The sequence below is a fragment of the Sinohyriopsis cumingii genome, chromosome 1, assembly GCF_028554795.1.
Source record: "Sinohyriopsis cumingii isolate HCF-2022 chromosome 1, ASM2855479v2, whole genome shotgun sequence".
In the NCBI taxonomy this organism is placed as follows: Eukaryota; Metazoa; Mollusca; class Bivalvia; order Unionida; family Unionidae; genus Sinohyriopsis; species Sinohyriopsis cumingii.
Genome location: NC_142961.1, coordinates 63,754,935 through 63,780,350, shown reverse-complemented (window position 1 = coordinate 63,780,350; position 25,416 = coordinate 63,754,935). Strand labels below are relative to the sequence as shown.

The 25,416-nt window shown below is 35.3% G+C and overlaps 1 protein-coding gene across 2 annotated transcripts in view; it reads left to right on the top strand.

Moving 5' to 3' along the window:
* Positions 1–25,416, top strand: part of LOC149806996 (uncharacterized) — a 68,343-nt gene that overhangs the window by 21,154 nt on the left and 21,773 nt on the right. For both annotated transcript variants that reach the window (XM_089960508.1, XM_089960501.1), the window contains 6 exons: positions 6,291–6,459; positions 11,050–11,135; positions 11,953–12,190; positions 13,733–13,878; positions 17,275–17,443; positions 20,342–20,515. In XM_089960508.1, coding sequence (XP_089816634.1) covers positions 6,291–6,459; positions 11,050–11,135; positions 11,953–12,190; positions 13,733–13,878; positions 17,275–17,443; positions 20,342–20,515 — 982 coding nt within the window. The remainder of the gene's footprint in view (positions 1–6,290; positions 6,460–11,049; positions 11,136–11,952; positions 12,191–13,732; positions 13,879–17,274; positions 17,444–20,341; positions 20,516–25,416) is intronic.

The following is a 25,416-nucleotide window of genomic DNA, read 5'->3' as shown; positions in this document are numbered from 1 at the left end:
GACAGTACATTTTTTTGTTAATTGTGCATGTTGGTGTATTTGTATATTTAGAGAAAGAGAGAGAGAGTATGTTGTGCAAGTTGCAATATCCTATTTCAAGCTGAAAAAGTACAAGTCGTATGAAAATTTGTCAGTATTTTTTTTACCCCCACATTCTTTATTTGACCCCCAGTTTTGACACCAAGGGTTTTTTTGTACCCTCAATTTTACACCCCTGGGGGGATACACTGGTAGTGTAATTTATCTGTGTCTGTTAAAATTAGAGTGGTGTAATGTATCCATGTGTGCCTCAGTTAGAATGATGTAATGTATTAATGTGTGCTAAAATTAGAATTGTGTAATTTATCTGTGTGTGTTAAAATTGAAGTGGTGTAATGTATCCATGTGTGCCTCAATTAGAGTGATGTAATGTATCCATGTGTGCTAAAATTAGAGAAGTGTAATTTTATCTGTGTGTGTTAAAATTAGAGTGGTGTAATGTATCCATGTGTGCCTCAATTAGAGTGGTGTAATGTATCCATTTGTGCTAAAATTAGAGTGGTGTAATGTAAGTCAGACTGTTACACATGGAGATGATTATTACGATAATTTATTGTCAGAGAAAAAGGAAGGTAATGGCCATTTGTGAGTGTATTTGTTGCTAGGCAATATGTGTAGAAATTGTTTAGAGAACTCCAAATAGTATATTTCTATGGCTGGTTTGAGGTTAAAACAAATATGACTTGATACTTCTGTAAGACATTCCATAAGTACTATTATAAAATAACTGTATGCTCTCTTTTATAATTACCCTTTAATTGGGTAAACTAAAACCCTCACTTTTGTCTCTTTCCACCATTCATTCCCTCCCCAACTTATTTCTGTTTCAGTGTCTATTGTGATCAGATTTTAAAGTCTTTGCAACCCAAAACACAAAATAGCTACTAAGATATGCTGGTAAATCACCCTATGGCTACTAAAGTTTGATGGTAAATCACCCTATGGCTGCTAAGGTTTGATGGTAAAATCACCCTATGGCTACTGAAGTTTAATAGTAAATCACCCTATGGCTACTAAAGTTTGATGGCAGACAAATCACCCTTTGGCTACTGAAGTTTGATGGTAAATCACCTTATGGCTGCTAAAGTTTGATGGCAAATCACCCTATGGCTACTAAAGTTTGATGGTAAATCACCCTTTGGCTACTAAAGTTTGATGGCAAATCACCCTATGGCTACTAAAGTTTGATGGTAAATCACCCTATGGCTACTAAAGTTTGATTGTAAATCACCCTATGGCTACTGAAATTTGCTGGTAAATCACCCTATGGATACAAAGTTTGCTGGTAAATCACCCTATGGCTACTGAAGTTTGCTGGTAAATCACCCTATGGCTACAAAGTTTGCTGGTAAATCACCCTATGGCTACTAAAGTTTGCTGGTAAAGCACCCTATGGCTACTAAAGTTCGCTGATAAATCATCTATGGCTACTGAAGTTTGATAGTAAATCACCCTATGGCTACCAATGTTTGATGGTAAATCACCCTATGGCTTTTTAAGTTTGATGGTAAATAACCCCTATGGCTACTTAAGTTTGATGGTAAATCACCCTATGGCTACTAAATGGCTACTAAAGTTTGCTGGTAAATCACCCAATGGCTACTGAAACTTTATGGTAAATCACCCTATGGCTACTAAAGTTTGCTGGTAAATCACCCTATGGTTGCTAATGTTTGCTGGTAAATCACCTTATGGCTACTAACGTTTGATGGTAAATCACCATATGGCTGCTAAAGTTTGCTGGTAAATCACCTTATGGCTGCTGAAGTGTGATGGTAAATTATCATACGGCTACTAATGTTTGCTGGTAAATCACCTTATAGCTACTAAAGCTTGCTGGTAAATCATCTATAACTACTGAAGTTTGATGGTAAATCACCCTATGGCTACCAAAGTTTGATGGTAAATCACCCTATGGCTGTTAAAGTTTGATGCTAAAGCACTCTATGGCTACTAAATGGCTACTAAAGTTTGCTGGTAAATCACCCAATGGCTACTGAACTTTGATGTTAAATAATCCTATGGCTACCAAAATTTGATGGTAAATCACCCTATGGCTGCTGAAGTTTGATGGTAAATCACCCTATGGCTGCGAAAGTTTGATGGTAAGTCAAACTTATATACTGTTTCATATGCATGCAATCATGCTGATTTTTGTAATTTTTGTGTCTGATGTTTTGTCGCTTTAAATATTTGAAAAATATAGCAAAACAGGTTTATAACTACTTTTAAATCTTTTCTCTTTTCCACAAGGAACAGTCAGGTTTTTGTAAATAACATTCATGTCAAACAGCTCTTACAAAATTGACTGATTAATGGCTGGAAGAAATAAGGAAAATGTAGCTGGCATAATATTTCCAGATTTTATGAAAGCCTTTGACTAAGTTATCAAATGACATTCACCTGTGTAACCTACATTGTTATAGATTTCATGACCATATAAAATTGGTTTAATTCATATTTATGTGATTGGAAACCTGAAGTTTCCATGCGAAATGTCCACACTATCCTGTGTTATGTATTTGTATAATAATTTAATCATGTACTCTGAAACATCTCCATTGATACAGAATTGCTTTCATAAAATCTATTTTGTCTATTATTAGCCATTTGAAAAGATTGCCATATTGAAATGGCATTTTTACTATAAAACACTTTATGATATAAAGTTGGGATTATAAATGAAAGTGTGCTGATTGGAACTGTCATGGAATTCTTGCACTCAGTACTACTTTTTATGTATTACATGGGGGTTTCACTAAAAGAACTGTTATGTTTAGTTGTTCCTAGGTGGCTTTAGAGAGGTATTTAAAATGAGATTGAAAACAAATGTATTTATACTCATGAATGCCTCTTGGCATCATTAAATAAACTACCCATCTACTGTGGCACTAACTGCATATTGCATGTATATTGACTATGCAGTTTTATATCTATGGATTGAGTGTCCATGTCGGTTAGAGAGGGAAATAATGAAATTGTGGTATCTAGATGCTCTTATGTATATGTGTCTATATATGTGTGTGTGTATGCATGTGTGTGTATATGTATTTACGCATATGTGTGTGTTTATATATATATATATATATATATATATATATATATATATATATATATATATATATATATATATATATATATATATATATATATATATATATATATGTGTGTGTGTGTGTGTGTGTGTGTGTGTGTGTGTGTGTGTGCATGTATATATGTGTGTGTGTGTATGCATGTTTGTATGCATGTGTGTGTGCATGTATATATATATATATATATATATATATATATATATATATATATATATATATATATATATATATATATATATATATATATATATATATATATATAAAGAATACAAATCATATACTGAATAACAATCCTTTCAAGTGCACTAGATCCAGCAAGGGATCACATGTGTGAGGGATTGATTAAAATAAATGCAATACACTGACAACAAACAGTGTGAAACTAATATCTAACTAGCCTGAGTGCTTTCGACTCATAATGAGTCTTTTTCAAAGGCAAATACAAAACATAGACAAGACAAACAATTAAAACAGAAAAATGGTTATGTTTGCAAAACTTTACATGGCTGTTTTTACAGGAAATAAACCTTTACTTTATGATGTTTCAACTAGTTTATTTCAACTTGTTGATATATTTGTAATGACCTAGAAATTGAAGAGCCATAATGACATCTGTTATTTTTATGTAAATTTATGTAAGCGCAAATTATATCCCGGATATTTCATTGTTATAGTAGACATTATAGGTAATTAAGCATTACAGAATTATTTAAAAGAAAATGTGTCAGCTGCAAAAGATAATTTTATTTGTGCGTGCCTGTCTTTTTCATGCTGTCTTGGTTTAAACCACTTCGTTTCAATGTTATAAGATGGCATATCCAGTAAGATTACTTTTCTTTCCTGGTTGGGGAACTCCAGTTGTGAGCAATCGCAATAAGTGTTATATCACTGAAAGTGTGGCCAGGGTAGGAGAAGTGTTTTGCAACTGAGCTTCTGTACAGCTTCTTTATCATCCAATTAGATCTGTGAAGGTTGATCCTTTTGTCTAGCTTTTTAGTTTCTCCTACATACTGAAGGCTACAGATCTTACATGTGGTGAGATGAATGACATTCTCAGTTTTGCACGTTTTGTTTGGACCATTATATGTATAGTTTTTCTCAAGTCACTGTGCTAGAAAATGTCTGGTCTCTATGATATGTTGAAAGGTTTTTCACCTTTTATTGCCAATGGGGCCAGATTAACTAGGGTGGTCTTGATTAGTGATTGGCATTAGCTTTGCCCTGACTAGGATGTCCATGAGATATTTTGGTCTCTGGTAGGCTACTACAGGTTTGATAGGGAGGATTAACTTTAGTGCATCCAATGATTCCACGATGGACCAGTGTTTCCCAATGATTTTACCTACTTTGGGGTTGTCTGGATGGTAGGTCAATACAAATGGTATCATGTCAGCCTTTACCTTCTTTCCATATTGTAGTAGGTCATCGCGGTATGTTTGTTTAGCCCTTTGGGTTGCCTCTGTAATCGGGTCTTTGTTGCAGCCTTGGTAAATTAAATATTTATATAGCTCTTTTTAGGAATGTTTTTCATTGTATATATAGGTGTGAGTGTATATGTGTGTATGGATATATGTGTGTATATATGTGTGTGTATATGTGTCTGTTGTATGTGTGTATGCATATGTGTGTGTATATATATGTGTGTGTATGCATAAGTGTGTGTATATTTATATATAGGTGTGTGTATGTATATGTGTGTATGCATATGCATGTGTATATGTGTGTATGCATATGTGTGAGTGTATTTGTGTGTTTGTATATAAATAAGTCCCTTTGTATGAGGGCCTGAAGGTAGATTAGGTCTTCAGCTACAATTGTGTTACCCTTTCTAAATATATCAGTAGGTATTTTGTCTTAGATAGTAGTATATCACTAGGTATTATATCTGATGTAGTGGTATGTAACTATACCATTCTGCCTCGGCTTGTGAGATGCAATTTTTTATCATGCCATAGCTGTTAGGATGTCACTAGTTGTCATGCCTCAACTATTAGGATGTCACTAGTTGTCATGCCTCAACTTTTAGGATGTCACCAATTGTCATGCCTCAACTATTAGGATGTCACCAGTTGTCATGCCTCAACTATTATGATGCCACCAGTTGTCATGCCTCAGCTGTTGGGATGTCACTGGTTGTCATGCCTCAACTATTAGTAGGTCACTAGTTGTCATGCCTCAGCTGTTAGGATGTCACCAGTTGTCATGCCTCAACTATTAGGATGTCACAAGTTGTAATGCCTCAACTGTTAGGATGTCACCAGTTGTCATGCCTCATCTATTAGGATGTCACTTGTTGTCATGCCTCAACCTTTAGGATGTCACTAGTTATGTCTCACCCATTAGGATGTCACTAGTTGTCATGCCACAACTATTAGGATGTCACCAGTTGTCATGCCGCAACTTTTAGTATGTCACTAATTATGTCTCAACTATTAGGGTGTCACTTGTTGTCATGCCTCAGCTGTTAGGATGTCACCAGTTGTCATGCCTCAGCTATTAGGATGTCATTTGTTGTCATGCCTCACCTATTAGGATGTCACTAGTTGTCATGCCTAAACTATTAGGATGTCACTTGTTGTCATGCCTCAGCTTTTAGGATGTCACTTGTTGTCATGCCTCAGCTTTTAGGATGTCACTTGTTGTCATGCCTCAACTATTATAATGTCACCAGTTATCATGCCTCAGCTATTAGGATGTCACTAGTTGACATGTCTCAGCTATTGGGATGTCACTAGTTGTCATGCCTCAACTATTAGGATGTCACTAGTTGTCATGGCTCAACTATTAGGTGTCACTAATGGTCATGCCTAGCCTTTAGTAGGTATCACTAGTGGTTATACCTTGACTAGTGGGATGTTACAAGGCACTGTGCCACAGCTAATGGGATATTGTTAATGGGTATTGTATCACATAGTGGGATGTCACCAGGTATTTTATCTCAACTATTGGGATGTATAAAGATATTATTCCTCAGCTAGTGCTACAAGCACACAAGTCCTTGCTATCAATAAATAGAAATATAGGAATATTATGTGATAAATTATAAGTAATTATAGCAGTTATTGTATTTGATTTTACAGTCAAAATATTAAAAGTCTTAACTGATTAATAATAGCCGTCTGCGCTATAGAAAAATTGCCTCTATCATTTCTCTTTCAGATAACAACTCGAGAAATGAACATAACTGTTTGTGATCTCAATCCTTACACAAATTATACATTTGTTGTGGATAGCAGACCTGTGGATCTGGATTCAAAAGGAAATTTATCGGATACAATTGGTTTTACAAGTGATCCTCGTGATAGTTCAGTTACCACCATGTCAGCAGGTATGATCTATAAACTTTATTAAAATACAGCCTCTCAAAAAATTAATTTCAAATGAATATATGATCTGCATATTATATGTAATGCATAACTCTGGTGCTGCAAATTGAGAATGATACTGATTACACACAGCGACATGGAGAATTTGGAAGCAACACTTGGTTTCCCAGATTGTCAACATTCACTGCATATAGATAATTGTTTTGAATTTTGATTTAGTCTCTTATTCTTTTTTGAGGCAAAATAAGTTGTTGTTGTTGGTTCAGCACTATCATCTAATAGTGAAACTGGGACAGTGTGAGCATGCCCCATTTCTAAATGTAGTCTCTTTAGTGACACAGAGACACTCCGAACACCATTCTAAATGTAGTCTTTTCAATGACACAGAGACACTCCAAATACCGTTTCTAAATGTAGTCATTTCAGGGACATGGAGATACTCCAAATTCATTTTCTAAATGTAGTCTTTTCAATGACACAGAGACACTCCAAATACCATTTCTAAATATAGTCTTTTCAATGACACAGAGACACTCCAAATACCATTTCTAAATATAGTCTTTTCAATGACACAGAGACACTCCAAATACCATTTTTAAATGGAGTCTTTTCAGGGGCACAGAGACACTCCAAATACCATTTCTAAATGTAGTCTTTTCAATGACACAGAGACACTCCAAATACAATTTTTAAATGTAGTCTTTTCAGTCACACAGAGACACTCCAAATACCATTTCTAAATGTAGTCTTTTCAATGACACAGAGACACTCCAAATACCATTTCTAAATGTAGTCTTTTCAGTCACACAGAGACACTCCAAATACCATTTCTAAATGTAGTCTTTTCAGTCACACAGAGACACTCCAAATACCATTTCTAAATGTAGTCTTTTCAATGACACAGAGACACTCCAAATACCATTTCTAAATGTAGTCTTTTCAGTCACACAGAGACACTCCAAATACCATTTCTAAATGTAGTCTTTTCAATGACACAGAGACACTCCAAATACAATTTTTAAATGTAGTCTTTTCAGTCACACAGAGACACTCCAAATACCATTTCTAAATGTAGTCCTTTCAGGGACATGGAGACACTCCAAATACCATTTCTAAATGGAGTCTTTTCAATGACACAGAGACACTCCAAATACCATTTCTAAATGTAGTCCTTTCAGGGACACAGAGATACTCTAAATTCTTTTTCTAAATGTAGTCGTTTCAATGACACAGAGACACTCCAAATATCATAAATGAAGTCAAATTCCAATGATACAGAGACACTCCAAATACCATTTATAAATGTAGTCCTTTCAGGGACACAGAGATACTCTAAATTCTTTTTCTAAATGTAGTCGTTTCAATGACAGAGACACTCCAAATATCATAAATGAAGTCAAATTCCAATGACACAGAGACACTCCAAATACCATTTCTAAATGTAGTCCTTTCAGGGACACAGAGATACTCTAAATTCTTTTTCTAAATGTAGTCGTTTCAATGACACAGAGACACTCCAAATATCATAAATGAAGTCAAATTCCAATGATACAGAGACACTCCAAATACCATTTCTAAATGTAGTCCTTTCAGGGACACAGAGATACTCTAAATTCTTTTTCTAAATGTAGTCGTTTCAATGACACAGAGACACTCCAAATATCATAAATGAAGTCAAATTCCAATGATACAGAGACACTCCAAATACCATTTCTAAATGTAGTCCTTTCAGGGACACAGAGATACTCTAAATTCTTTTTCTAAATGTAGTCTTTTCAATGATACAGAGACACTCCAAATACCATTTCTAAATGTAGTCCTTTCAGGGACACAGAGATCCTCCAAATTCCTTTTCTAAATGTAGACTTTTCAGAGACACTCCAAATACAATTTCTAAATGTAGTCCTTTCAGGGACACAGAGATACTCCAAATACAATTTCTAAATGTAGTCCTTTCAGGGACACAGAGACACTCCAAATACCATTTCTAAATGTAGTCTTTTCAGGGACACAGAGATACTCCAAATTCCTTTTCTAAATGTAGACTTTTCAGGGACACAGAGACACTCCAAATACCACTTCTAAATGGAGTCTTTTCAGGGACACAGAGATACTCGAAATACCATTCTAAATGTCTTTTCAGTGGCACAGAGACACTCCAAATATCATAAATGAAGTCAAATTTCAATGATTCAGAGACATTTCAAATACCATTCCGAAATGTAGTCTTTTCAAAGACACAGAAACACTCCAAATATCATAAATGAAGTCAAATTCCAATGACACAGAGACACTCCAAATACCATTTCTAAATGTAGTCTTTTCAGGGACACAGAAACACTCCAAATACCATTCCTAAATGTAGTCTTTTCAGGGACACAGAGATACTCCAAATACCATTTCTAAATGTAGACTTTTCAGGGACACAGAAACACTCCAGATACCATTCCTAAATGTAGTCTTTTCAATGACACAGAGACACTCCAAATATCATAAATGAAGTCAAATTCCAATGACACAGAGACACTCCAAATACCATTTCTAAATGTAGTCCTTTCAGGGACACAGAGATACTCCAAATACCATTCCTAAATGTAGTCTTTTCAATGACACAGAGACACTCCAAATACCATTCCTAAATGTAGTCTTTTCAATGACACAGAGACACTCCAAATACCATTCCTAAATGTAGTCTTTTCAATGACACAGAGACACTCCAAATACCATTCCTAAATGTAGTCTTTTCAATGACACAGAGACACTCCAAATACCATTCCTAAATGTAGTCTTTTCAAAGACACAGAGACACTCCAAATACCATTCCTAAATGTAGTCTTTTCAAAGACACAGAAACACTCCAAATACCATTCCTAAATGTAGTCTTTTCAAAGACACAGAAACACTCCAAATACCATTCCTAAATGTAGTCTTTTCAAAGACACAGAAACACTCCAAATACCATTCCTAAATGTAGTCTTTTCAAAGACACAGAGACACTCCAAATACCATTCCTAAATGTAGGCTTTTCAAAGACACAGAAACACTCCAAATACCATTCCTAAATGTAGTCTTTTCAAAGACACAGAAACACTCCAAATACCATTCCTAAATGTAGTCTTTTCAAAGACACAGAAACACTCCATATACCATTTCTAAATGTAGTCTTTTCAGTGTCACAGTCACACTCCTAATACCATTTCTAAATTTAGGCTTTTGACCTTGACCTGGAAATTTTAAAACTTTTATGCTTGAGTTTGCAATTGTAACCCAATCAAACTTAATGTTAGAAAAGTGAATTTACTCATTACCTGTATTTGTGTCAGTATCTATGCTTATGTCCTCAGTGTGCAGACATTACATTGATTTGTGTGTGTTTTTGTAACAATGTGCAGATATTACATTGATCTTTGTATGCTTGTGTCAACAATGTGCAGGCATTGCATTCATCTGTGTGTGTTTGTGTCAACAATGTGCAGATATTACATTGATCTTTGTGTGCTTGTGTCAACAATGTGCAGACATTACATTGATCTGTGTGTGTTTGTGTCGACAATGTGCAGATATTACATTGATCTGTGTGTGTTTGTGTCAGTAATGTGTAGATATTACATTGATCTGTGTGTGTTCATGTCAACAGTGTGCAGATATTACAGGAACTTCTGTGTGTGTCTTTGTGTCAACAATGTACATGGATTACAGCAATCTCTCTGTGTCTTTGAGTCAAAAATATGAAGAGATTAAATGGATATGTGTGTGTGTTTGTCAACAATGTACAGAAATTACAGAGATCTGTGCATGTGTGTGTTAGTCAACAATGTACATAGATTGCACAGATCTTTGTGTTTGTTGTTGTTGTTGTTGTAGGGTTTAACGCCATTTTTCAGCTCATGATAGGCTATACATGGCAGCCAGTATTAATGGTGGAGGAAGAACCCAGGAAAACCCCGGAAAGAACCACTGACCCTCGAGAAGCTACTGGCAAGCTTTCTCACATACCCACTTTGGCTGAATCTGAGACTCGAACCTACGCAGACAGAGGTAAGATGGCACTGATCCGTAACAGAGAGCGCTTTAGACCACTCGGCCACTCGGTCTTTGTGTTTGTGTTAACATTATGCAGAAATACAAGGATCATACTTATAACATATACGACAATTCACAAATATACCAGCCAACACAAATGACATTTTTCTCAAATCATGAAAATTTATATGCACACTAATAAATAAATGCACAATGTCATTTTCTGGGCAAAACGTTTTTTCTCACAAATCTAAATAATAACTTCAAAACGATAGTGTAACTGCTAAATTAAAAAAATGTCTACTGGTTCAGATGATTGTGATTTACAACAATAGAATCAAACAGATGTGCTCTGGCAAGTAAACAGTTTGAGCTATAGGTGAAAGCAATATCATGTCCTGGTGGGTGTCTTGTTCAAAGAAATGCCATTATTACTGTCTTATCGTTTCTAATTGGATTTTAACAAAATGGGCATCTAGAAAAAGATTTGCAGCTAGACACACTGAAATGCTTACACTTATAAGAGTAGGCATTTGTTTTATTTTGATGTTAATTTTTATCATTCACAGTGCCAGCAGCTAACCCTAAACTATTGTCCTACACTGATGTAACCTGCCCTGAGAGACAGTGTCGCCAAGTATTGGTGTACTGGAAGGTGAGAGAGAAACTATGTCCTTTACAATTATGATCTACAATATCCTAAATGACCTTGTAATTTGTCATTTCCTAAGTGACTTTGTAATTTGTCATATCCTAAATGACCTTCTAATTTGCTATATCCTAAATGACCTTGTAATTTGTCATATTCTAAATGACCTTATAATTTGTCATATCTTAAATGACCTTGTAATTTGCTATATCCTAAATGGCTTCTGATCACTGGGTCTCTTCTGTACACAATCTGCTGTATTTGTAGTAAATCAGACTTGTATTTATGGTGTGTGTTTTCAAAAGGGACACATTTGTAGTAAACAAGACTTGTATTTATGGTTTATGTGTTTAAATAGAGACACATCTGTACTAAATGAGACATGTATTTATGGTTCATGTTATTTAAATAGGGACACATTTGTAGTAAATGAGACTTGTGTTTATGGGTTATGTGTTTTATATAGAGATTCATGACAATTTCTGGCAGTTATATCAGTGATTTTAGTAATGTAAATGTGCTCTATTTAATACCACTGTTATATATAACCTACTTACCCCTTTTTGATACTAGTTCCTTTGTCAGATCAATGAGACTTGACTGTAGCCAGCAGTATGAGATAATCACTAAGCAGAGAGGGCACAATTTCTGGCGGTTATATCAGTGATTTTAGTAATGTAAATGTGCTCTATTTAATACCACTATTATATATAACCTAATATCCTCTTTTGATATTAGTTCCTTTGTCAGATCAATGAGACTTGACTGTAGCAATATGGCATTATTTAATTTCACCTTGAGTACTTTTGGTTTTTCTCCCCAGCCCTTGTCCATCTGTGACCGCCATGACAGTCTGTCAGGCCAGCAGTATGAAATAATCACTAAGCAGAGAGGGTCAGAGGAGACATGGAACTCTATTGCTACTGATTCAAATGCCATTTCACACTCCATGATGCTCCCTGATGAGGAGAAGGTCTATGAAGTCATGCTTAGAGTGATTACAGGTGCTGGAAAGAAGCGGGAAGATTTCAGTCATCTGGTGATATGGCCCAGAAAGCAAGGTATCTTTTAGGTTTCTCTTATGGAGATAATATGCCAGAGCTATTTATCATTTACTTCATTGGTACTTCTGATCCTATTTAAACAAATTACTGTAAATAGCATTCGTACAGCTGAATGACTTCCTGGCATTTTTCAGAACTAACCACATTAAGCAAACAGGAAATGCATGTCTATATTGGTACATATTTCTAAGTTGACATTCATTCTTTTGCAATGTCATGAAGGTGTAAAGATGATGTTCAGAAAATGATTGAAGTTGATTTCTTGAATACTGTCTTCTCAAAGCAATTAAGAAATGGACAAAACCTAAATCGATGAAAGCAGTGTCCAAATTAAATCTACCATCACTGTGGAAACATCCCTTGTCATTGATTAATTATTTTTGGATGAATTTATCCTCAATAACCAAAGGAAGAATTCATGGGATTGTTAAGATTTGATTAATTGGTTTGGTGTTGCACAACACTGCAGCATGTGAAAGTTAAATTATGCCTAGCCTAGTAAAATGCCAGGGTATCCAGTCTGGACTGATCCAGTATTGTGAATTTAACTTACATCCATTTGGTAACAAAGGGTGCATTAATTGCAAAGTTTATGTGACAATGCACACATATTTATCCCTTTTGAAATTGATTTACAGAATATATTCAAAATATATTTTCTAAAAATCACTGTGTTAGCACAGTATTTGCAAATGCCTTGCACACATGAGGTTCAAATAATTTTTTGTAAATGCCAGGCAGCAAAAGTATTGGACTTAGTTACATAGTAATACAAAACTTTTGCAAATACTATCTTCAGTTCAGTGTTCTTCTGCAAACATTAATCAGCAGGTACTTTGAAATACAATTTCCATGGTCAGTTAGACTTAGGCCTGTTCCAGTAAAACATACAAAGACTTTGTCAGCAGCTACTTAGAAGTATAATATCCATTGTCAATTAGGTACTGTACATTAGCAGACTTAGGTACTGTGCATTAGCAGACTTAGGTACTGTACATTAGCAGGAGTAGGTACTGTACATTAGCAGGATTAGGTACTGTACATTAGGAGATTTAGGTATTGTACATTAGCAGAATTAGGTACTGTACATTAGCAGGCTTAGTCACTGTACATTATCAGACTTAGGTACTGTACATTAGGAGATTTAGGTACTGTAGATTAGCAGACTTAGATACTGTAATTAGCAGAATTAGGTACTGTACATTAGCAGACTTAGGTACTGTACATTATCAGACTTAGGTACTGTACATTAGCAGACTTAGTTACTGTACATTAGCAGACTTAGGTACTGTACATTAGCAGATGGTCTAAGAAAGAAAGACTCGTACAATTTGTTCTTATAGTTGGTATTTGAGAACTCTTCACAGAATATTCCAAAACATTCTCCATGTTTGAAAAAACCATGATTTTGCCTGGAAATCTGGCTCTATCACATCACATATGATTGAAATTTATATTTATCTAACTTTGACATTTAAAAAGTGGTAGCGTGTTTAGTTAGCTTGCTTTTAACAAATTTTAAAAATGCTTTTATGAAAGGTCCTACTGCACCCAGCATGGTTGTGGAGTATGCTACAATGAAGAATGGAACAAACTTTTACATTACACTCAATCTAACTGAGGCACAGTCACAGACATCCCAAATCCTTTATTGGTGTCGTGGTCTCCGAGGAAGTGGATGCCAGGTAGGTTGAAACAACATACAGGTTGAACCTGTAGCCCCAATTTCTCCAACACTTTTTAATACCTTTTGCAATGGAGGTGTTACAACTCTATAGATGTAAACTAAGTAACAGAAAAGAGCAAAAACCAACAAGTTTTGTAAAAATATATTTCCTTAGATAACAAAGTGAAAATTTAAATGAACTTACAGTATTGTGAATTTAATCCCAAATGGTCCCAAAAGTCTTATCACATGTCCAAATGTATTAAGTTCCAGCTGAATTCCAATGATATTCAAAATAAATTCTGATATTGAATATGTTGATGTGCCTGTATTCTTGAATGTGCCAGTTGCATGGAGTGTAGTGATGTGCTATGTCTTTTGAATTATCACAATAATATAATCCAATATGTCCTTGCCTGAATTCACTATAATTCCAAATTAATCTTCCAGTCAAATATTTTTTAGCACTTTGTAATTCCAGTGAATGATAATTTGAATAACTGAATTCACCTAAAACCAAAAATCAAATACAACAATAACACTGATTCTGCTTCAGATGTTAAGGCAAGAATGAGTAATTTTTCAAGTAAACAACATCATATATAAATCTAAGACACAATAATAAAGCCAGGATGTAGGTCAGTCTCCATTATAAAACATTCAAAGTTGTCAGCAAGTTTAGGAATTTCCAAGTGGAAATCTGCTGTCCTAGACAGCACAAACCCAAATAAACATGTTTACCTCCATTGTTAATGAACTGAATATTTAATCCACACATAGAGAAATATTAGCTATTATTATGTTGTTTACAAAATGAATGTTACTATTCAGGTATGTCATGACCTTGATTTTGGACAAAATACAGATGTACATAACATATAATCCTTAAGAATAACCAACAAATAATACAAATTAAATATACCTAACAGAGGCATCTTGATTTGGTCATGTCTACCCATCCATTGATACATTTCTTCATCCATCCCAAGACGTTAATTAGCTTCCTTATGCAGAAACCACTCAGCCTGAAATAATAAAAATGGACTTGCATATTTGTATGCATATCAAAACATGCCAATACAGCAATTTTTTAATTTATTTTATACAATTCTGAATTTGTTTTATGAAATTGCAAAATTCACAGATCACTTGAGGTAGGCAAATTAAACTTAATAAACATGCTGATACGGATATGCAGATGATCTGCCATGCCATTGTATGCAGATCACGTGCCATGCCATTATATGCAGATGACCTGCCATGCCATTATATGCAGATGACCTGCCTTGCCATTATATATAGTTGATGACAAGGCATGCCATTATATGTAGATGAAAATCCATGCCATTATGTATAGATAAAAATCCATGCGATTATATCTAGATGAAATCCCATTCCATTATATGCAGTCAATGACCAGGGATGCCATTATCTCAAGATGAAAATCCATGACATTATATATATATAGATGACCAGTTATGCCATGATATGTGGATAACCCACCATGCCATGAAATGTCAATACCTGCTATGCCATTACATGAAGATGAGCTGCCATGCCATTATATGTAGATGACCTGCCATGTCATCACATGTAGATGACCTGCCATGCCATTACTTGCAGATTTACCTGCCATGCCATTACTTGTAGATGACCTGCCATGTCATGATATGTATATGACCTGCCATGTCATTACATGTAGATGACCTGCCTTGCCTTTACTTGTAGATGACCTGCCAAGCCATTATATGTAGAAGACCTGCTATGTCATTGCATGTAGATGACCTGCCATGCCATTGCCTGTAGATGACCATCCATGCCATTGCTTGTAGATGACCTGCCATGTCATTATATGTAGATGACCTGCCATGCCATTGCTTGTAGATGACCTGCCATGCCATTATACACCACTTCCTTGTTAATCTGCAACTAAATAAATCATGAACCAGATGGATGATGACAGGAGGACTGTATTTGAAAAGTATAATTATACTGGACAGTCTATGTTCACACATTTTAAATGTTAAAAACTCAGACTGTCTTGTGAATTGAAAAGAATAGAAAAATATATGACCATATCAGCATCTGACTGTGAGGGTTCCTGTCTAAGGATAATGACAACAATACCATTGAGGAATCAAAATGAGAAACAGCTGCAGTAACTCTGCTTACTCACTGGTAAAGCTAGCTTTTTTGACAACTGGTTATTTGACACAATGCATGCTAATTAACAGATAATTTTTCTCCAGCCGGATACATGAAGCTTTAGTTAATTTGTTTTGTTGAGATGAATACACATCACCTGTTCTTGAAAGGGAGGTACAGGTAACGCCAACTTAACTGATGCACAGTACTGCATCTCAGTTTGATAATAAAAGTCTGTAATAAGTTTAATGACCATTTATAAATAGTTGCAAACACCCTCACTTAAACTGTGATCAGTATTTGTCTACTTTGTTGCTTGTAAGTTATCAGAATAGAGTTTTAAAACATGATGGTCTATGGTGGAGGCAAATAATGATGTTTTTTTGCAAAAAAAAACTAATTGGACCAGACTTTTGAAACCTTTCTTGGTTTTACATAAGTCTGACTTCATTTGTTATTACCACAGATTGCTGGATTCTAAATCTGAGTCTGCAAGCAAAATGTGTCTGGTGAAATCAAGGCCAGGAGCTTGTATTGAAGTCTGCAGACACCAAGCTTGTATTGAAGTCTGTCTTTGACATTTGCCCTACATCCATTAGCAGATATCAAGGCTACCTGTATATCTCAAATGAGATGTAGGATACACTAATATCTCACATGGGTGAACTCACTGACACTGTTGATGATGTCATTATGTGTATGACATCATGAATGGGTTCATTGTTTTCTTGGAGTGCTATTATTGAAAGGACAAATTTTTCCAGCCTATAAACAGTAATCCTTGTTAATAACAAAATTATCTTTGTTATAAACTAATCTGTTTATGCTCTTTCTTATGATGCCATTGGAACTTCTATTATATGCTAATTGATGGACAGCAACAAGGTAAGCTGCAATTTTAGTCTTAGGCGATTAAGATTCTGAAATGCTGTAGCAAGATATAGATGGTCCACAGACACTGTTGATGACCTTTGACCTTGGTCTCATGTAACCACAATCACATCTGGTAGACCCAGTAGTGAGAAAAGATGGATATAATCCAGCACTTTTGCAGATTTCTGTAAAAGTTTTGAAGTAGAACACTTTCAGAAGATGCAGATGGCTTAATTTTTTATCAAATATTAGCTGTAATGAGTCTCCAGATGATTCACATGGTCATTGCAAATATATAATTTTATTTCTGTATCTCTAGGACCAGACTTAACACATCAAAATCTTGCCTTCATTAAATTATATTTGATCTTTCAGTTATTATTTTTTATTTTCACAGGAGGCAATGTCTTTTAGGGAAATTAATGGCAGTTCTGAAGAGATATTCATTGAGAATTACGTGATGGATTTTAACATTAAATTTGGTGTGGAATCACAGCAGCATTCATCACGGGAGATTACTCGAAGTGGAATACAGATGGCCAGCTGCATTTACCTAAAAGATCAAAGTGAGTTCAACGTATTAGTTTAGCTCACCTGGCCAAAAGTATATAAGACCAGATGAGCTTATAGTATGGTCCAGCATCCATTCTGAGTGTTTTCTGTGGTCTTTTTGTTGTCATCTGGCTAAATGGATAAGATCAAATGATTCTAGTATGGTCCTGCAACCATTGTGCTTTATCATTGGTCTGTTTGATGTCATCTGTCAACAAATACTTTTTTCAACTTCATTTTAAAATCCTTTTGGATGAATTTCAACCAGACTTGGCAGAGAGCATCTGGGCCTAAAAGCCTTTAAGTTTTATGCACATAAGCTGCCAATATTTAAACAGAAAAGCATGACATACTAAAATGCACTGAACAGAATTTGACCAAAATTGATTGAATGCATCCTGTCATACATATCTTTAAAGCTTGTACAGATGATGCCACTCTACCATCAAATATATGCACTATTCCTAAAAGTAAAGAAATGTTTAAACTAGTTATTTTCAACAACCACCAGACCAAAGTTGGCCATTCAGCAGACATGCCAACTTTTATGGTAATGAAAAGTTTAAAATATCATCTGTCACTGAAAATACAGTGGTGAGTTTTGGCACTGACCCAGTCATTTTATCTTTAGTTACATGTGTGGAATTTTTGTAATACTTGTCATCATCATATTTCCCTCCGTGATATTCTCAAATTGGATCTGGAAACTATACAAAATGCATATTGGTCACCTTTTTTGCTTTTTGTTATATGCCTACATTGCATTGTCCATGCAGAATTAAATTTACACATTTTTTTTTCTCCATCTGGTTGATAGGGCTGCGAATGGGTACCAGGGTACTCTCCTGTTGATAATGACCAGGGTAATAAAATGAGCCATTGGGTACCTGTTTACTGTGTATAAGTTTTCTAACAGTGCACATGGCCCCATAAGCCCTTGGCATGAACAGAATTGACACATGTCCAGTTGCAGCCTTTAATATGATTCACAAACTGTATGATCAAAGTGTTACTTATAGTGCCCAAGATCAGTCTCTACATAAGCACCCACTTATTAAATATAGCCATGGAAAAGGATTCAGACAATGACTGGACCATGATGACTTGCTAGAAGATGATGGAGGATTTCAAAACTTTATCAGAAAATTAGGATGAATTCTTGTACTTTGCACTGGATGACATCATATTAGTGACATTTATAGGATTAAAAAAATATGGACTTTCATTTTTATTTTGTAAGACACAGTATTAACAAATATGGGATACTGTTAATCAAATCGTTCTGAACTTTGTTTATAGTCTGCTATGTGACCTATAATTGAATTCATAAATTTATCATATAAATGGAATTAAAATTTTCAAGCATTGTGGGTTTTAGTGGATTTAATTAGAACAAATATCATGAATTGGTCCATGATTTATGAAAAAAATACAGTTTTGCATGCTATTCATGGCAGAGTCAACCTACAACAAAGCAATTCAGGTTTGTACACATTTAATACAATTTCCCTTTGATCGTGTACCTGGGTAACTAATCATTAAGATCAAAGGGAACCCAGTAGATTTTTCTAAAATTTTCCAGCTCTACTGGTGAAAGAGAATCACTATCAGACTTTTTTCATTGAAGCATTTTTCAGCTTCTTTACAATTACATCTCTGAAAATGTAAAAAACGCAAAAGATATTTTGATTGGTCTGTATGATGGCTGGCCTGTTACTTCCTGTCGACTGGGATGAGCTTGGAAAATAAGAAAAGCCCTGAGATATTTCAATTTTTTGATACTTCCTAAAGACTCTGAATGGCTCAAAAACATGCCCTGTTTCTCCCAATCAACTTGGAATGATTGATAAAAACTATCTTTGGTATTTTGTTTTAATCAGGAGAATTTTGCCTCTGCTTGTTACTGTTGGGTTTTCTACACACAATCAGGAGACTCCTAATTAAATCAGGAGATTTGGCATGTCTGATTCAGTTTTGTATAAATATTATTGAGTTATCATTAAATATGACCAACGTTGCACAAAACAGAAGAATCTTTCATAATCTTCTCCTAAACTGCTGAACAGATGTGATGATACTCACAATCAAGACATGGCCATTGTTTTTAAACTAGAAAGACCTTTAAATGGCAAAACCTTTCCAGTCAAAATTTGACAGAATATCATCATGATATGAATTCCTTACAAAGCAAACAAATGATGCCAGTCTTCCATCCAGCAAGGCTACATAATTAGAAACAGAAAAAAGCTCTAAACAACATCTGGGGGGATTTTGGAGACCAAATATATATATTGATTTGTTTTGAGGGCAACGCTCATGATGTAAAATAGCAACATCCAGTTGAGACTAAATTATCTCTTCATATAAGTTGTTATAAAATTACTGGAAATTAAAAATTTGATAAAAAATTAACATACCTATTTTCTATGAAACATTTATTATACTTACAAACCCCCAAAATTTGGTGGACTTAGCATTGTCCAGTATTGTTGCCCACTCGTCCCATCACTGATATCAATACATACAGTTTTCCAAAAAATGCATACCAAGTTTCTGTCTTTAAAATCCATTAGGCAGTCAAATACTCTCTTAATTAGTTGCCATCTTTGCTGTTCACAATAGTTCAGTCGAGGGGGTGGCAAAAGTGATACATATGTTATTTGTGTTGATCTTGGCAGCCACTGGAGATGGAGGATACTGTCATTCAAACTTTCCATAATATCTTGTTGAATTTTTCTCAGTATAGAAAATAATTTGTCTGCATATGCATTACTGTGAGGGAATGGCAAACATGCTTGGTGGTGTTGCTGTGTTGATACACTCCAGAATGATTAATGTTGATATGGTGTTTGCAGTGTAAACAAAATAATTAAAATCCCCCCTGCTGTGACAGTTCTCTATATTTTTTCCAGAGCCAATCATCCCTCTCAAAAATTTCCACATTGCCAAAGGTATTGCTGAGAGAGAAGGTGAACTGTCCCTACAATGGGATCCCTATGACTGCAACAGTCCTGACCTTGAATCTGGTTATGTGCTAAGCTACACCCTATACTACTGCCAGGTCATTGATGAATCATCTTGCAATTGTAAGTATATTTGTAAATATAAATAATTATTTGTGATAAAATTGATATATGATATTGTGAATTCAGAATTACTTATGAGTATCAATGTTTGCAGATTTAATGGCTGATACTTCCTAGTAACTATGAATATTTAACCTGGGATAATGTTGCCATGATTGCTTTCTTCTCTCTGCCTCTAATTTACCATATTTTCCATCAAATGTCACATTACTGTTTGGAAATGAGCTCTGCTACTGAAGAATCCAGCCCTCCCTGAAAATGATGAAATGTCTTTATGTCTATACATCATATATATATATATATATATATATATATATATATATATATATATATATATATATATATATATATATATGAATGAATATATGTATGTATATGAAGGGAAATTACACTTACAGATTAACTCCACTTGATACCACTAAGTAGCCTCCCATATCCCACATGTTTACTAGTTTAAACTTTTGCTAAAATGTGTAGGTGTCCTTTGAGAATCCATTGCAAAAAATAAATGATATGTTTAAACAATCCAACTTTTTTTTTCACTGCTGTATAGTTTGTTCCACGTAGGGTCATGAATTATACATGCGTCTGTTTCTCATTTCATTTTCACATCATTGTCTCGGAACATATTTAAAATTACAGAATTCATTTCATGCATGAATGATTCAAACATAATTTATATTGACTCGCAGCTCAACACCATTCATTTGATTGTAACATATTGAAAAGACTGGTCTGTGTACACGTAATCTGCCATATTCATTCTGTTTCCTGGAAGAATGAATCTTTGATACTGCAAGTCCTCACCCCTGTCTGCATAAGCCATTGAAACAAGGTGTGGATATTACATTCTGATTTTGCTGAGTCATGATAATGATGCATGTTAGTTTCATATCTAAAAACAGGCTGTCATCTCCTTGATCAACCTGTCATGAAAGGTGAAGCTGCACTCCAATGCTTTGTGGGCACATAAAGACTACACAGCAGCCATCAGAGGTTCTTCCTACTGGTTTAGGTGGGAAAGCAGGACATAACCCCAACCCCACAAATACTGGCTACTTGGCTAAAGACAGTTATTGGACTGGTGTGCTCTGAACTCTAACAGGGTAATTTGCATATTAAGAAGATTTTTAGTTCATGCCATACCAGTGATTTCCATGGACCCGGCCTTTTGAATGGAATATTTCAACTTGAGACATAGTGGAGTCATTTGGCGGTCATGTTCGATCTTGCTTGCTCCAGTTGCTTTTTTACATGACATGGCTTGGAGGTAGAGAACTGAATCTCATCAGGCGTCTGGAAGCTGCCCAGACATTTAAGCAATTCCTCCTTCTTTTACCTATTTCTCATAATGTTAATATGATCGATTAAAGTATTTGACAGAGAAATTATGCTTTTTTTGTAAACTATGTTTCTCTGATAATACTTGATGATGTTACTATCAATCCCTCCCACCTTTCCCTACAAATGCAAGCATACTGCTTTAAGTTGTTTTTCAGGCTTAAACTGGTAAACATCTTCAGTAGGGGTGGGCTCCTAACAGGGGATTTAATCTGTAAGAAATACTCTGATAAGACAATTTTCAACATTACAGGAGGGCTGGACTTGAAAGTAACAGTGATTATTTTCTGTTGTTATTTGATTAGAGAGTTTACTTCAAAGTTTACTATCTCAGAAGATATGCCTGTGCTTCAAAGCAAGCCTATTCTGAGAAACTGGTGACATACAGGAATCCAACTAAAATAAGTCCCCCCACTTAATTCTGACCAATAGGTGAACAGAGAATACATACATGCATTGAAATTTTTTAATTAATTCAAGAGTCAAGAAAAGCTTGTTACCACTTTGGAGACAGATTTCAAATCAGATTTTGCTTTACCTTAAGCATATCAGTATCATAGATAGGTTTATAATATATGACAACTGCACCTATTAATAAGATTTCCTTGCATATTATTGGCTGAGCTTGTTACCTCTCTTCATCTGTATTTTTCATTCAGTTTCTATATAGCTTGGTAAATGGTTTAATAGCATTTAGATCCTGGATGACTTTGTTTATACAATGCATATTGATTATGCTTTTATCTTTAGAAAGAAAGATAGCTAAAGTCAGTATGATATAGAGTTTGAGAGACAGTTTACATAAGATGTTTTCTTACAACACTACATCAGCCAGCTTAGTGAAATAGTCATTTGTGAAATTCTGAGAGGAGAGCAATATCAGGCCTACTTAGGTCTCTTGTTTGTTGCAAGGTGTTGGATCTTTTGAGTTTTTCAGGGGTTTTATGCAACAAAGAAACTTTTCAATTGGAATTGAGTATCTAACTAATTTTTACCTGTTTAGGGTTATGTATTTTATTATAACCCATTTAAAAGGTAGACCATATTATGTTATGGTGTTTGTTCATCAGTACATTACCAGCTTTGGTTATGCACAGTAACTTAAGTTCTTAACTATCTACAGTTAATGAATGGCATGGATGGCTCCACTTGGGCCAAGGATAAAACCTATCAATGTTCGGGTCTTTGTTCAAGGTCACTGTGACCAAAATAAGAAAAATTATGGGTCATAAGCTCAAAGGTCAGTGTCACTAATAGGAAAAATTGATTACAATGCAATGACGTTAGTTTGACTTCAAAGAACTAGACAAAACTTTGAGGATGGCTTGCACTTGGGGTAAAGAAGAAATCTTTCAGTTTTGGGGGCAAAAAGGAAAAGAGTCAAGGTCACCATGACTGAACAAAGAAGATGATTTCAGTTCTTAATGTACTTTCATCAGTATGTGTGCATGACTTACACGCTGAGTGAGAAAGAAGCCTATTGATTCATTGTCAGATATCAAGATCACTGTATCTGAAAGAAGAAAAATAGTGTTTAGCTCAACTTCTATAGTCACAGACTGGAAGAGCTTATGTTATGGACTGTTTTCTAGCATCCCTCTGGCTGTGCATCACCTGTTGACCATCCATTAGATTAAGTTTGTTATGGCTGCTCCATGAAGGAGGATTACCATGAAACTTTACACACACATTAATTCATTTCAATGTCTAGTTGGTCCTTGATGAAAATGGGTCCAATATAATGTCCAATATCACCACTAAGGTTGACAGCTTTAAAATCTTATTAATCTGTCTCTCTAATCAGGTCATATCAACATAAGGTTTTCAACTGAAAAAAACTTCTTATGATGTACAGTTGATCCTATGTGAAAGTGATGCTCTAACATCCAGTATGGCCACCATGATTAGCATCTTGAAAACCTTGTTATTGTTAGTGGATGGTCACTTTGATCTGGGAATTTTACCCAAAGGTGTGTTAAGATGTCTAACTAGTCCTAAAGGAAATTATTCCAATACAACATCAAATATGGCCACCATGTCTGCCCTATTCTTAAAATTCTTATTATCACTACTCCTCCTGAACTGATGATCATACTGAATTGGTTTTTTTTGCATAAAGACTTCTTATGATGTCTAGTTGGTTCTAAATGAAAATGGTGCAAACCTGGTGTCCATTATAGCAAAGTGGCAGCCATTTTAATAAATCTTTTTATAACTTATACTCATCAAGGGATGATCATGTCAACATGAAGTTTTTACTCAAAGTTTGCCATCTTGAAAGTTATTATGAACCAGTACATGGATTATTGAATGAAAGACTTCTTATGAGACTTACTTGGTCATATATATAAATTTGTGCTGGTCAGTGGTAGCCATATTAAAAATCTTGATCTCACTACTCATCTTAAATGCTTGGTCATATCAACATAGGGGTTTTCATTAAAACACTTATCACATTATATTTTCATGGTCAAAAATGAAAATGATACTGGCACTTCTTTCTTGTAATATAGTTATCCATTGTTAATATTATTCTGATCTGACCTCCCCCATGGGTGTCTTGGTGGCTATCCATGGCTGTCTTTGTGGCTATCCTTGGCTGTCTTGTTGGCTATCCATGGCTGTCTTGATGGCCATCCTTAGCTGTCTTGGTGGCTATCCATGGCTGTCTTTGTGGCTATCCATGGATGTCTTTGTGGCTATCCTTGGCTGTCTTGGTGGCTATCCATGTCTGTCTTGGTGGCTATCCTTGGCTGTCTTGGTGGCTATCCATGTCTGTCTTGGTGGCTATCCTTAGCTGTCTTGGTGACTATTCATGGCTGTCATGGTGGTTATTCATGGCTGTCTTTGTGTCTATCCTTGTCTGTCTTGGTGGCTATCCTTAGCTGTCTTGGTGGCTATCCATGGCTGTCTTTGTGGCTATCCATGGCTGTCTTGGTGGCTATCCTTGGCTGTCTTGGTGGCTATCCTTGGCTGTCATGGTGGCTATCCATGGCTGTCTTGGTGGCTGTCCTTGGCTGTCTTTGTGGCTATCCATGGCTGTCTCGGTGGCTATCCTTGGCTGTCTTGGTGGATATCCTGAATAGCTTTTTATGGCAATTTTTGCTGAACAATGATCTTCCCAACATGTCATTGTCAATACAATGCTTTTATAGTAATATGTAGCTGGTTCTGGATGAAAATGGTGCTCATTAGATGTCCATCAAGGCATCTTATTGATGATCTCAAAATCATGTTATCAATTGATTTTACAGTCAATTCAAATGTAACACTGGTCAACAGTGAAATCATTACTGACTTGAAAAGGCCCTAATCTGTAGTATTTTGGTGTGCCGAACACGAATATAACCGTGAAAAATTTGTATTGGCTCTCGTTTTGAAGATATTCATATACCTCATTTTCTATGTTTCACTGTGTAAATTTCTCCAGTAGGACTGCAGCAACATCCGGAATAATGATGTAACATTGCATAATACCATCATGCTCACATCATCCACAGTTGATTGCATCATTTTCTGATGCAATGCAATACTAATGCCATGCGGCTGCTGAAGTAAGT